Here is a 12,991-nt window from a genome sequence, read left to right on the forward strand (position 1 = left end):
TTGGCTGGCTGCAGCTGTGTTGGATTACTTTGTTGATTGGTCACTGTGGTTTTGAGTGAGAAGATCCTAATGGGGGAAGGGGCAGCTCAGAGAAAAAGGCCAAGGATTGGTTTATTTGCATGGAGAAAACTTCATTTTTGCGTCATCCTCTTTTTGCAAACAAGACAAAAGAAGTAATGGGTGTTGGGGTCCTGACTAACAGAGAGAAATCTAAAGAAGTAGCTTTACTTTTACTGCTCAAATATGCAGGTGAGTGTGTACTTGCTGATGTTCCTTCATGTCTATAATGGATGGATCCGTGGCCGTAGATAAATGTGTAGCATCATAGATCTTTTCTCAACAGAGAGACATGGTTTTTTTTCCAGCTCTTCTACAAAACTATACTGCCCTTTCCCTCACTATTTAGTGCAGTGGGAACTTTGCATATCAAGGCTAGCCCTTCTGTCACTTTGGGGCTTATGGGAGCGTGGGGACTGTGCTTCACAGCTGAGGTGCCATCACACACCTCCCCACAGGCCCAAGGCTTGAAGGAAATAGACATCTGAAAGATCTGTGGGCAGAAGAGGAGACTGTGGCTCCATCTCTATGCCAGGAAGAAGAAGCAGGAGTTGGGTTCAGCCAGAGGAGAGGTTCTGGCTTGCTAGAAAGTGTGAAGAAGTCATTGATGCTGCTGAGGAAAGTAGGCTGGAGCAAACCCCTTGGGGAGCAATGGGAGCTGAGGCTCCTGGTGGAGACAAGTGGTATGAGAGCCCAAGCAGCTGGCACTGACCTTCCTTGGAGCTCTCTGAAGTCCTTTTGAACTATTAGTACCTAATTGTTATGATTTCTGAGGCCACGCAGGGGAAGAAAAGCAAGAGGTTTTTGGCTGTGAGCTTAAGCCCAACATTGGAACAACTACTTACAGAGTGAGGCTTTACTTTCTTGGAGATTTATTTGATAATCCCTGACAGGTCCAGAGCCTGGATCCCAATAAAACTTTGCAGAGCTCTAACCCCAGTCTGAGACTAAACAACTGGCAAAAGACAAGCCTGGTGAAGGAGAGGAATGTGCCTAAACTCCTGAGAAATCTCTCTTCCTCCTCCCACTTCAGAACGAGAGCAAATGGCGAATGTCCTGGAGGGGAAGGCGTGGAGCCATGGTGAGCCAGATGCAAACAGCAAGTACCACAAAAGCAATAAGAAAAATATTTACATCCTGATGGAGCTATTTGAATAGTTAAAAGCGGCTGCTTGAAGAGGATTCAGGATGCTGTGATCCTCATAAGCTACTGCACACGCTTTCCTTACCCTGAGAAGATCAAAAGTCTCAAAAGCCAGGAACGGTCCACAGAAGATGTTCCTCCATGGAGCCTTGGGACATTCAGGATGAAGTTTTCAAGGTCTGCTGCTAGCTTGGCGTGTACCAGAAGCCTGTGTGTGTGAAGCTGTAGGGTAAGTGTTGCGTGGCTATTTTGTTTGTGGAGAGCTGTCATATTCCTCTCTGAAACGTCCAGAGCAGGAAAGTCTCCATCTACATGCTGGAGTGCATGTGGACTACGAGTGCCCTGTAGCTAATGCAGGCACGTTCGGTACATCTAATGCATTCAGGACATACGCCTGTCCTGTTATTTCCAGAGCATTTTTGCAATGGGTACACTTTAGCTCCTTCTGAAAGCATTGTTTTGGCTGTACACCAAGAACTTTACCCAGTAAAGTTAGTGCATTCTGAGCCTCCGAAGCTAAGGCTCAGCTTCCCACCACCTGGATGGTCTGAAAACTTCGTGATGTGGATGAGGGTTCAGTGAAATGCTGAGCAATTTAAAAGGATGCAAGACTGGAAGTCAGTGAGGCTCTGAAGGGTGGAGCATTGTGAATTGCAAATGATTTTGCTTTAGCTAAGCCAAAAATTTCTTCCTTTCCTTTTCAAGGTCTGTGAGCCTGTGCAAAAGAGATCAATACTGAAAAAAAAAATATTTTTTTTATAATTAAAAAAACCACATAGGTTTTAAAAAATATAAATATATATACACACATATTTCTGCCTCAAAATAGTTTGCCAATATTGCAACAAATTTGCAAATGTCTGAGTTGTCTTTAATTTATTCATTGTAAAAACTCCCCCTAACTCCTGCTCCTCTTTCAGAAGCATCGTGAACATCAGGAATTTGAAGTGACACTTATGTATGGAAAATTTGAGCAGAACGATGTGGGATAAATTGATAAGAAAATGATTCATTGGGAAAAAAAGCAAGTTATGCTTTTGACTCAAGTATTGATTTCATTGAAAAGTAAGGTTTGTTGCTGCATTTCATCCTCCTGCACTTGCCAGCAAAAACAAGCAGCTAATGGCTGGATGGGAAGCACAAGATCAAGATGAAGGGCAGGAGTAGCTTTGCAGCTGTGCTGCCCTGGGAATGCATTTTCATTAGTTATCCCTAGAAATGAGTTTATTTGTGAGGCTGTCTGAAGGCTTTAGCTGTGCTTGTGGCTCATGTGTGAAGGCTCCCCTTGTACAGGAATGTCACTGTAGCAAGAGCTGGCATGTCCTCAGATTCGAAAGGCAAATGCACTCATAAAATCTGTCTTCCCAGCTGGGGTTAAAATGCAAAATTTCCTGATCAGGGTGAGAGGACAGCTGCTGCTGTGCAGTGTCAGCACGGAGGGAGCAGAGGCGCTAATTAAACAGCTCCTCCTTCTGAAGAATCAGCTGCCAAACTGAAGTTGGCATCTTTGCATTTAGATGAGGAAATATGCAGCAGCTCTTCAGACCTAGCCAATGAACCAGGAAAAGCTCAGCATCAGCTCACATTTCCTTTATTCTGGTTACAGCAGGCTGAGGGCCCAGGTCTGGCTGCCCAGAGCAGGAAGGAGAGAGTCTGCTGCCCACTGGGCTACTAGGTGACTTTGACAGCCAGGCTCACGTGAGCTTTCCTTACACTTCTCTGGGTATGGCTCCACATCCCTGCTTGGTATGTGGCCTCTCTTGTAGTAGTCAGGGTGCATGCAGATGTCTTGCTCCTATTTGATATCTTCTTTGGGGGACATTAGGGATCTGCTGTGTATCTCCCATCCTTGCTGTGTTTGTGTGGTTAATGTCCCTGCTGGACATACCAGGTAGGAGCCTCCTCTTTAGCAGATGCTGGTTTTAAAAAGCATCTTAAAATACCCTGTATCAGGAGTTACTTGCTTAAAATTCTGTTCAGAGGCTTGGCTGGTTGTCTCCTGGCCATGCAAGGTGCTGAGGCCACCCTGGAGGGCTCAGCTGTACCATCTGGGCACTGGAGTGTCCAGAGGACCCTACCACTAAGCCTGGAACAACCCAAATTCCTTGGATCATTTGTACTTTTTTACCCCCAGGGCTGTCTGCTCTGTGTTGCCTCCAGCATTAAAACTGCATGGAGTAATGTGGATGGGGATTCCTGCCTACACAGTGTGCTTTCTAGTACAGTATCGCTGCTGACACCTGCAGTAGCAGCCAGCTGGGGACTAACGGTTTCCTGTGTCTACTTTTAGCATTGTCTGCTGGTATTGTTCACTATTTGGAAAGATCCAGCAGCTGGGAATCATTTCAGAGCATCTGCCTTGCCAGATACAGGGATATGAGTCCCACTGGCCATTGCCAGGCAGCTTTTAATGGCCAGATGAAAGAGCTTTTCTCACCCAAGAGAGGTGTCACAGATGGTGTTTGAGAAACACTGGAGATGATAGACTGAGCAGGACGCTCACGTGGCCCGTAGGCTTTCAGAGTGCCCAAATCCGAGGGGAGATTTGTTGATGGAGTGGGTTACATCAGAGCTGAACTCAGCGACGTGGCGCCCGTTCAAGTGCGATGTAGTGCAGCCGCTGTGTTCCCACGTGGCTCTGAGAAGCGAGCTATGGAACCGGCTGGCTGGCAGCAGAGAGCTGCTCCTGAACCCTCTCCAGCAGGTGACATTAATGGAAAGAGTCACTACCCCTTCCTCCTCTCATAGTAAAATCAAACATGTCGCTGTTTGTGTCTGGGGAAGATGCTTAGCTGAGAGCTTTTGACGGAAAATTCCTGAGATGATTGTCCTCCAAACCACACTTTACTGACACCACGTTAGTCAGAGCTGAATCAGAGGAGTCAGCGCTCGCAACAGAAGCTGTTCTCCTTGGCCCTCTCAGCTCCCCAGCCTTTCCAACCTGAGTGCCAGTTAATACTAACACTGCAATGAACTTGGGCTCATGGAAAGCTGAATCAAACACCCTGCTGCAGCCACAAAATAAGCAGGGTGCTCTTTGAGCTGTAGCAGATCAGACAGTAGAAAAATATTGGAGCCTTGTGTACAACGGGTGCCTCCAAACATGACAAGAATTTTCAGTGTGTGATTGCTTGTTTTGCTCTCCCTTGATGAGGATGGATGTAATCAGGGAAGCAGCACGCTGGGAGCAAGTGGGGATATAAAAGCAACGGCCATCTTGCACAACCTGGTGGTAAGTACTGTGCCATTCTTGGCTTTCTAAAAAGTGAAGTCTGTCAGATTTGTTATTTTCCTACAAGTTTGCTACAGGTTGCTGTTGTGCACAGTGAGGTCTATTGCCCTCTTCTAGCAGAGACGCTCCTAAGGGCATGCAGTTTTTAATGGGCCAGGGCCAAGCCATTTCTTTACTTCCTACAAAGCAACAGGCAAGCAGATGCATGCCATCACTGTCAAAAATACAGTCTCTTTTTAATTTCTGTGAATATCATCTGATTTTTATGACCCGGAGCTTACCAGAGGGTAACTGGCTTTGTGCAGCTGCGCCTGCACCATAAGGACCGCTGTTTGTCTGCAATATCCATCCGACCCGTCGTTCAGCTTTCCTCTGTCGTTAAAGCAGAATTTAGTGATTGTATTTGCAGATTAAGCTGTGCAGTAATCGCTAATAAACCTTGACGTTTTCATGGTGACTGCTGTACTCTGGGCATACCACTAACAGTGCTCCTCTAACAGAGCCCTGGCTTATCGTATGTTGATGGTAAGTGCTGTTAAAATGTCAGACACGTGCAGCCTGGTTCTGGCACAAATTCCATGGCCATGTTATTGCTCTCTGATAATGTATATCATTTAAAGTTATAGCGTTACTAAGTGCATTCCTCTTTTCTACTGCTCTCTAACAGCATTTCAGCACCTGACAGACTGTGCCATGTCTATGCTGTGACCAAGCACATGGCTGTCAATTACACTATACCAAAATAAGCAAACATTTTCCTGCTGGAATGTTTCCTGACAAATTTAGTTCAAATGCTGTTTTTAATACAGTCACTGGATTACATGTGTTTTGAATGTACCACTATACTTCAAGCTGCATCACCTCTAGGAAGAGAAGAGCACAGACATATGTTCTGCATATCTACACTGTAAAATTTGTTCCAGACTAAACTCCGGTTTTTTGCATATCTTATTCACATGTTTTTGTTTGTTTTATATTAACAAGTGACCTAAAAAATAACACGTGCTTTTTTTTTTTTTTTTTTTTTCATTGTCCTGAAGAAACTGGAGCACCCTGGAGTTTCTTTCGATTGCTTTTTTGGCGTCTAAGCTTTGCGATGAATACTTTTATCATATTTTGTCACTGTGGTGTGACATGGCTACAAATAGATTTTAACATTCTACCAATGTTGGCCTGCATGGTAAAACCTAACAGTTCCACGGATTGTGCATGACTTTTAAATACTGCTTTTAAGTAGAGCACTGGACATCTACAGCAGTGGGTCTTTATTTCTCAGCATGACCACACGTGTCAGTACATTGCCAAGAGTTGCAGAATCGATTGCTCAGGCCTGTTGGAGAGAATCATGTTAATTTTAACTTAGACTTTTTTGTCACCACTTGTTTGTTTTTGCCTGGGTTTGCCTACAGAAGAAATAAAACAGTATTAGGTAGACTGGTTTCAAAAGCAATCCTGGATTTTGCAACAGAATTATAGGCTGGCAGATTAAACAGACAGTGTTTTGTTGGATCTGAAATCTGAAAAACTGCATGCTTCAGTCTGAAAGTTTCACTATGATTTTAGCTTGGGGGTGTGCTAAAATCACTTGCAAAAATTGTGTCAGTAGTAAGGGGGAAAGAAGGTCCCACCAAGATGTTCCTCCTCACAGACTTGTCACTCTGCAAATGCCTTCTCCATTGTGTTTCATTACTTTTTTTGCACTTGTGAATACTCAGCTCTAGAGAGTCTTGAAGCTTTATGTGTTTATATTGCATTCCTAAGGCGTTTTTTAGTTACTTTTAGTGGTTGCTTTCTGAGTGTCTATTTGGATTCCCAAGTGGGTTTATCCTAAACCAAAAGGTGAGAAGCTGCCCTTGGCTTCTTGCTCTGCTTGGATTGGTCCCTAAGCAGCATGAAGGTGTTAGTCACTGAGCTGAATGGGAGTGGAAGTGGGATGTCATAGAGCTGGATATGACATTGCTTTGTGCAGGGAATAATTTTTGCATGAGTTAGAAAACAATAAAGACACATTTTCTTCATATTCTGTCTTTGCAGGTATCCAAGGTATCTACCCAGAGAAATCGTGAAGAATGGCTCTACCTACCTCCAAGTATCTGGCTGAAAGCCTTGTTTTTTTTCTTCTAGTAGCGTCTTCTGCAAGCACAGGTAAGTTCTCCTGTCACAGGGAAAAAGGGCACGGTTTGTAACACTGTTTTTAAATAACGACATTATTGGTGTATTTTGAGCAACTTTTCACTCCTTAATCCAATTTCTTATAAGAAAAGCCAAGAACAAGGTGTGAAACCTCAGGAGAAAAGCGTTTTTCTGAGTTGCCAATATTCCAGAATTAAAGCAGCTGGAGTGGCAAAGAGTGAAATTTCTCAGCAGGTGAAAGTACCCACAGGAAGCCTTCCGGCTCTGCCAAGCATTATCAAAATCTAGCAAACCATCACAAAGAAATAGCAAAGAAAAAAACTCAAGTCCTCATAGCTGTGGCTGCGGGTGGCAAGGATTTTGCTGCAGTGTCCAAGTACAGACGTGGTCAGCAAAAAGCTGAGGTATCCATGCCCTTGGTTTCTGTTCCCTACAAGCAGCCCATTGCCTAAGCAGTTGCAGGAGAAAGGGAAGCTGGAAATACCTCCTGGAATCTAGTTGATAAATTACAACTCTACATATGAACAACTGCTTTTGGTTTTATTTTTTGTCTCATCATTAGCAAATGAATTGAATTTATTGTCAGTGTATATGACAGTCATCTCTGAGCATCTGTTTGCAAGTCCCATTTTCTGCCTGAAATATTTATTGTTTTCAACTATAATTCTGTGTGTCTTCTGGAATGAACCCAGAACAACCCTTTTAAGTGAGAAAAAGTGTGGCTGATGTGCAATACACTTCCAGTTTCTGGCTGGCACAAGTAGTGTCAAAATCAGGCCTTGGATGCTGATCAGTATTTGACTCAGAGAACCAAGATAGATGTTGCTTGCTCACCTTAATATTGGTATTTAATTGGTATTAATTGAGACATCAAATTGGCCCAATTTTTTTTGTTTTCTTAAGATACGGAGCTAGTAGAGGAATTTGAGAAGAAACTGAATGCAGGTGGATAATTTTGTTTCTATTGTTGTGGAATTACAGATGTATGTTGAGTTTCACAATGGTAACACACAACAGCCTCCATCAATGGCATCAGCACCAGCACGTTTCCTTGCATGCGTCCACATTTTCAGTCCTTGCCATTGACTGAAAGAATACTTTCCATGGGGTAAAAACAAACAAAAAATTCTACTGAGTGACAAAGCCAAAATTCTGCTGAAAGCAGGGGATGCATCCCACATCTGTCATCATTGATTTGTGGCTTCTGTACTTTTCATATGGTGGTTTAGTTTTAAAGGATACGAATTGGAGAGCAGGTCGGAGCTCCTAAGCCTTTCTGATTGCAAAAAAGCTCATTGTTCAAACTTTCATTGACCTCAGTTTCCCAGGATTAGAAAGGTTTACAGCCTCAGAAAATATGCATGATACATGGGACTTCTGCACTTGTGAGTTTTATTGATTAGAATAAGATTTGAAAGTCACATGTTGGGTGAGATTATATCAGGGAAATATTTTATCTTAAGTAAATATTTTTAACATGAGTCTCTGGGACTCGATATGAGCACAGTTTATCTATTACGTCACTGCAATCTATAACCAAACCCATGCACAGAGATGAGGGAACTCAAAGTCCTTATCGCTTCTGTCTGAAGAAGTTCATGAAGCTGTAGTCTCTCTTGTGGAATTCCTATTGCTCTTTCTGCATGTACTGGCAATTCTCAGGTGTGTGGTGCTTTGTTGAGAGTTTGAGCACTTTTACTTCCTATCCCCACTAAAAACAGTTCGCAAACATATCTCAATATTTTTTTTACAAAGATTTTCAGGCCTCAGGTGGCACTTTTAGGAGCGATTCTTGTTTTAATTTTTCATCAACCTCTTCCTTGGGCCTGTGAAAGACTTTTTTCCAGATGTGTGTGAACAGACAGAGTGTCACTGTAGGAAGGTCAGAATTCCAGCCTTTTCTCTGGCAGTTTTCTGCAGCATAGCATGTTTTTGCACACTTCCAGAAAACAAAAAAACAAACACAACTATGCAGCTTAAATGGTAAGGTAAGGACACGTGTACTCTGCTGCACTGGGCTATCGTTGTGTTCCAGGGAAGCAGCAAAGGGGGGTGCTGAGAACAGAGCTTAAAGATGCCCAGATGTAGAGTTTTCTATCTTGCACTTAACAAGGTAACTGCTCCTCACTTTTATCCAGCAGAAGCAGCTGTGGCATGTCCTGACAAGGATCCTGAGCTAGAAATCTGGAATCCAGGTCACAACGAAGAAAACCGTATCGAAATCCGCAATGGCAGGAAGCTCCTCCTCTCATCTTCAGCAACTGTCCACTCAATCCACATCATGGATGGAGGTAAAACATACTGCCCCCAAGTTGGCAATGCTGGGTGAGGAGTGTTTTCCCCTTTGGCTGTTTAAATCACTCTGCCTCATGCTGGGAGAGGCTCCTACTGCTTCCTGGGAACTGGCTGGCTGCTGGACAAAGCTGGCTCTAATTTGGTACAAGGATGGGTGGTAGCTGAGATGCTATCAGTTCTCTAGCCATCATAATTAATTATTTGTCATATTTTCTGGAGAATTTACAAAAGTACCTCAGTATACTCATTAATTCCATGTTTTGCTTCAAAAACATTTTTTTGTTGTATTATTGTACTGATAAAATAATGCAATAGTTGTGTTCTCAGGGTCTCTGGACTGGGCAGATACATATGTGCCTTTTTATCTCCAAGGACAGAGGCAAAGTGTTGCTGCTGACTGCTAGTACAAATAGCTGTTATTCATGTTAACTCTGAATTTCTGTCTCAGTTTTGAGTGAGTTCTCTTCCATATAAATCTTATTTGTATTCTCCAAGAGTTGAACTGAGTAAATAATAGGTAAAATCTTCAGAATTTCTACTGAGGGCTTTTTTGGGGGGAGGAAAGGCAGAATTTTTCAAAATTTCAGGTGAGACCCCAGCTCTGAGTGTAGCACAATGGTGTCACGACCTCTGGTGAGCTGCTGTGTGTTAAAGCAAATATCATAACTCTTTCTACATAGGAAAACTGATCATTAAAGACGATGTACAGCCTATCATTTTGCGTACTAGATATATACTCATTGAAAATAATGGAGAGTTACGGATCGGCAGTGAGATGTGCCCTTACCAAGGCAATGTGGTTATCATCTTATACGGGAGGTATGTATGCACAATGAAATAGCTCATAGCTTTCCAGTACGTCTCTTCCATAACAGGGAACAAAATGTTACTTAAAGTTGCATTTTGTCGGATACGTTATGACCTGTGTTTTGTGGAAAGCTCAGTAGCTTATTAAACAATTTAAATGGCCTTTAATAATATGACACAGTTTTGGTTTTGATTTCAAATCTTACTGCGGAATGCACATTACTGTGCTTGGACATGCCAAAAAAGCAGCAAGTATATTGCAGCCACTCAGGCTGATTAATGGATTTTCCTCAATAAGCTCAAAGCCTAAAGATTTAATTTATTCTGAAATTCCTCCTTCAGCATCTTTTATTTCTGCATGAGAATGAGAAGTAGGTGAGCCAAAGGATAAGATGTTTATGCCTTGCAGCTTGGTGCAGGATCTCTCCGATTTTCAAGGATGCCAAACTCATATTTAACAACAAATAAGATCTACCAAATTTTTGCTACGTTAACTTCCTATGGAATTCAAAAAATGTGTTGTTAGTCCTGCATAACGTATAATTTGAGTTCCAGATTGCTCCTGATCTTTCGTAGTTGCTAGAATCATTTCAAATCATTTACTTACTGTAGAGTGTAAGCAGCTACTGATTCTTGGGTTTGTTGAAGGAAATGCATTGCTAGTCATGACACTTCTCTGTTGGGACATAACTAAAAAGGGTAGAGGCTTCTTTACTCTGCAAATCATAAGATAATCTTTTCCTCCCTCTGTGATGCAGAGCGGATGACGGCAGCGAGCCCAATCCCTACTTTGGGCGGAAGTACATTGGTGTGAGTGAGGGTGGCATTCTTGAGATCCACGGCAAGAAAAAGCTGTCCTGGACTTTCTTAAACAAGACTCTTCATCCTGGTGGCATGGAAGAAGGCGGATATTACTTTGAAAGGAGCTGGGGCCATCGGGGTGTCATTGTCCATGTGATTGACCCAAAGATGGGGGCCGTTGTCCATTCAGACCGGTGAGTGTCTTCACAGCTATCTAGATCTGAGAATCTCTGGAAACAGGTTTGGAAGAGCTTCTCAGCAAGATCAGAAGCATGTTTTATCATCTACTTCAAATGAGTGCTACTGCACATGTATACAATTCTTTCTAGATCACTCATCTCCATAACCAAAGAGCAAACAGAGTGTTATTGTCTAGCTATTGTGTCAAATGCACCTTAATCAATTAGATTTAATAGAAACTTGTAAAGTATCCTTCCAGAGAAGCGATTTTGCAATGGGATGTCATTATTATAAACAATACAAAAGGAATATTTCTTTATAGCACTTTTTATTTAATTCTGTAATGCTTTTCAGAGCTGTGATCTTACTGAAGTAAATTTTTTTTGTATCTTTTTATCATTTTAGATTTGATACCTACCGAGCAAAGGAGGAAAGCAAACGTCTTGCCCAGTATTTGGACAGAGTTGCGAATGGCATGATCCTGTCAGTAGCAGTGAACGACGAGGGATCCAGAAACTTGGACGACTCAGCCAGGAAAGCAATGACCAAACTGGGCAGCAAGCATTTCCTCCACCTTGGGTTTAGGTATGTGCCAGTCTTGCCAGTTCTCCCAGAACAGAGGTTTTATTATGCTTCTCAGATGTCCAAATAATTCCACTCTCTCAAAGGCACAAAGTTCTTTCACATGGAAAAAAAAAAAAGAAAAAAAAAAGAAAAAAAGAAAGAACAGGAAAACTTTTCAACAGGAGGTTTTAGCAGTTAATTAGATAGTTTAAGATGCACTCATTGTCTATATTTGGTATTTTTATTAGCAACTGAGGAGAAGCATATTTATTCGTATTTAAAATGATGTTTTCCCAAGATACTATTCCTACAAGTTAATCATTCCTATTTATTCTCAAGCCATCCCTCAAAGATTTAAGAAGCATATCTGCATACACACATTGGATAGAATGGGTTGAACATTAAGGAGAGTAGCATAATAGCAGTGTAACCCTGGCTAAATGCATGTAGGTACCTATACAGTATATTTGTCATCTTGTCTAATACTTATTAAAGGAGTTGGCAGCACAGAAATTTAGCATGCATGAATTTATGCTGTGGACTGTAAATACTTCTGTGACAAATATGGTGTCTGTGTTGGCACATGCATTGCTGAGAATTTTTGCTACTCACCCAACTGTAAAATTTGTATTTTTGGTGTTTATCTAAATTTATATAGGCACTTTTTTCTCTTTTTGTTGTTCTGTGTGTGTTCCTCTGTGGACTCTGCTGTCACTGAGGGGGTCACTGCAAAACATGAAAAAACATATCTGCCTTGCATGGGGAAAAGATTCTGAAGAGCAGTCTATGGGAGCACCCAAGTGTCAGTTGGCATGTGCAGATGGAGCAACATTTGGGGCAGTTAATAAAGAGGTTGTGTAAAATACTACAGGGACTTGTGTGCACCAGGCAGTGCATTTCAGAGACACAAAGCTGCAGAAATAGTCTCCAAGCACAGCTACCTCCATCAGTCCAACCCTATCTCTCATATACTCAGAACTCTCATTAAAGCCCAGTAGCCTGATGGGTTTCTTTTTAAAGACCAAAATTTTGGATACAGGAAAAGATTTTTGAACATTATGCTTTCTTTCCCAATTCTGCAGCAGGAATAAATTGATGGTGTTCCCATACGTTTATAAAATTCTTGATGTTTTTAGGCCACTGTGGTGTTTTAATGCTAGTTTCTCACTTTGCTATAAATGCTTATAAAGGAAATACATAGAAATTCTTGTATTGAAGTGTGACTTTCAGCACTGCTGCTGTATGTAGTCAGAAAGCTAATCATTGTCATGCTGTTATCTCTAATACCACAATATTTCCCTGTGTAAATAACAGAGACATGGTGGGTAACACAAAGTAGCAGGGGTTGGTAAATATTGTCTCTTACCAGCATACTGGTATGTGCAAAACTATCTGTATTGTGGTGCAGAGTTTAAAAATTGCATTTTTAGGGCTGTTCTAAGTGGTTATGTTCAAAAACTGTGAAAAATTGTCTGAATGGCAGCTGCTGTGACATTTACAGAGGCAATTAGATGGCAGGGTGGAAGACACACAATTTTGTTGGATGTATCCAGGTTTTTTCCTTATGCAAATAGAACTTCTGCTTTACTTCAGCGTGACAACATTTAGACCTATTGGTTTCCCTTCCACACACCTATGCTCTTATTAGGGATGTATATACTTGAAGTTCAGGTGCTTTTCAGAAATTTTTGGAGAATCTTAAAAAAGAGTCAGGATGAGAAAATTGTACACACTTCAACCCATATGGTAAAAGAAGTCTCTAAGGAAGGAAAGAGGAT

The 12,991-nt window shown here is 41.9% G+C and overlaps 1 protein-coding gene across 2 annotated transcripts in view; it reads left to right on the forward strand.

Annotated features, from left to right (window-relative positions):
* The window catches only part of LOC122163203 (cell migration inducing hyaluronidase 1), a 104,397-nt gene that overhangs the window by 45,675 nt on the left and 45,731 nt on the right, over positions 1–12,991 (forward strand). Inside the window, exons 2-6 of one of the 2 annotated variants that reach the window (XM_042824264.1) lie at positions 6,468–6,578; positions 8,705–8,857; positions 9,542–9,680; positions 10,427–10,663; positions 11,055–11,234. In XM_042824264.1, the coding sequence (XP_042680198.1) occupies positions 6,503–6,578; positions 8,705–8,857; positions 9,542–9,680; positions 10,427–10,663; positions 11,055–11,234 (785 nt within the window). In that variant the 5' untranslated portion in view covers positions 6,468–6,502. The remainder of the gene's footprint in view (positions 1–6,467; positions 6,579–8,704; positions 8,858–9,541; positions 9,681–10,426; positions 10,664–11,054; positions 11,235–12,991) is intronic. The other variant, XM_042824265.1, reaches the window with a different exon arrangement.

Source organism: Centrocercus urophasianus, unplaced genomic scaffold (assembly GCF_019232065.1).
Source record: "Centrocercus urophasianus isolate 14NV4802_14NV808 unplaced genomic scaffold, USGS_Curo_1.0 seq_23, whole genome shotgun sequence".
In the NCBI taxonomy this organism is placed as follows: Eukaryota; Metazoa; Chordata; class Aves; order Galliformes; family Phasianidae; genus Centrocercus; species Centrocercus urophasianus.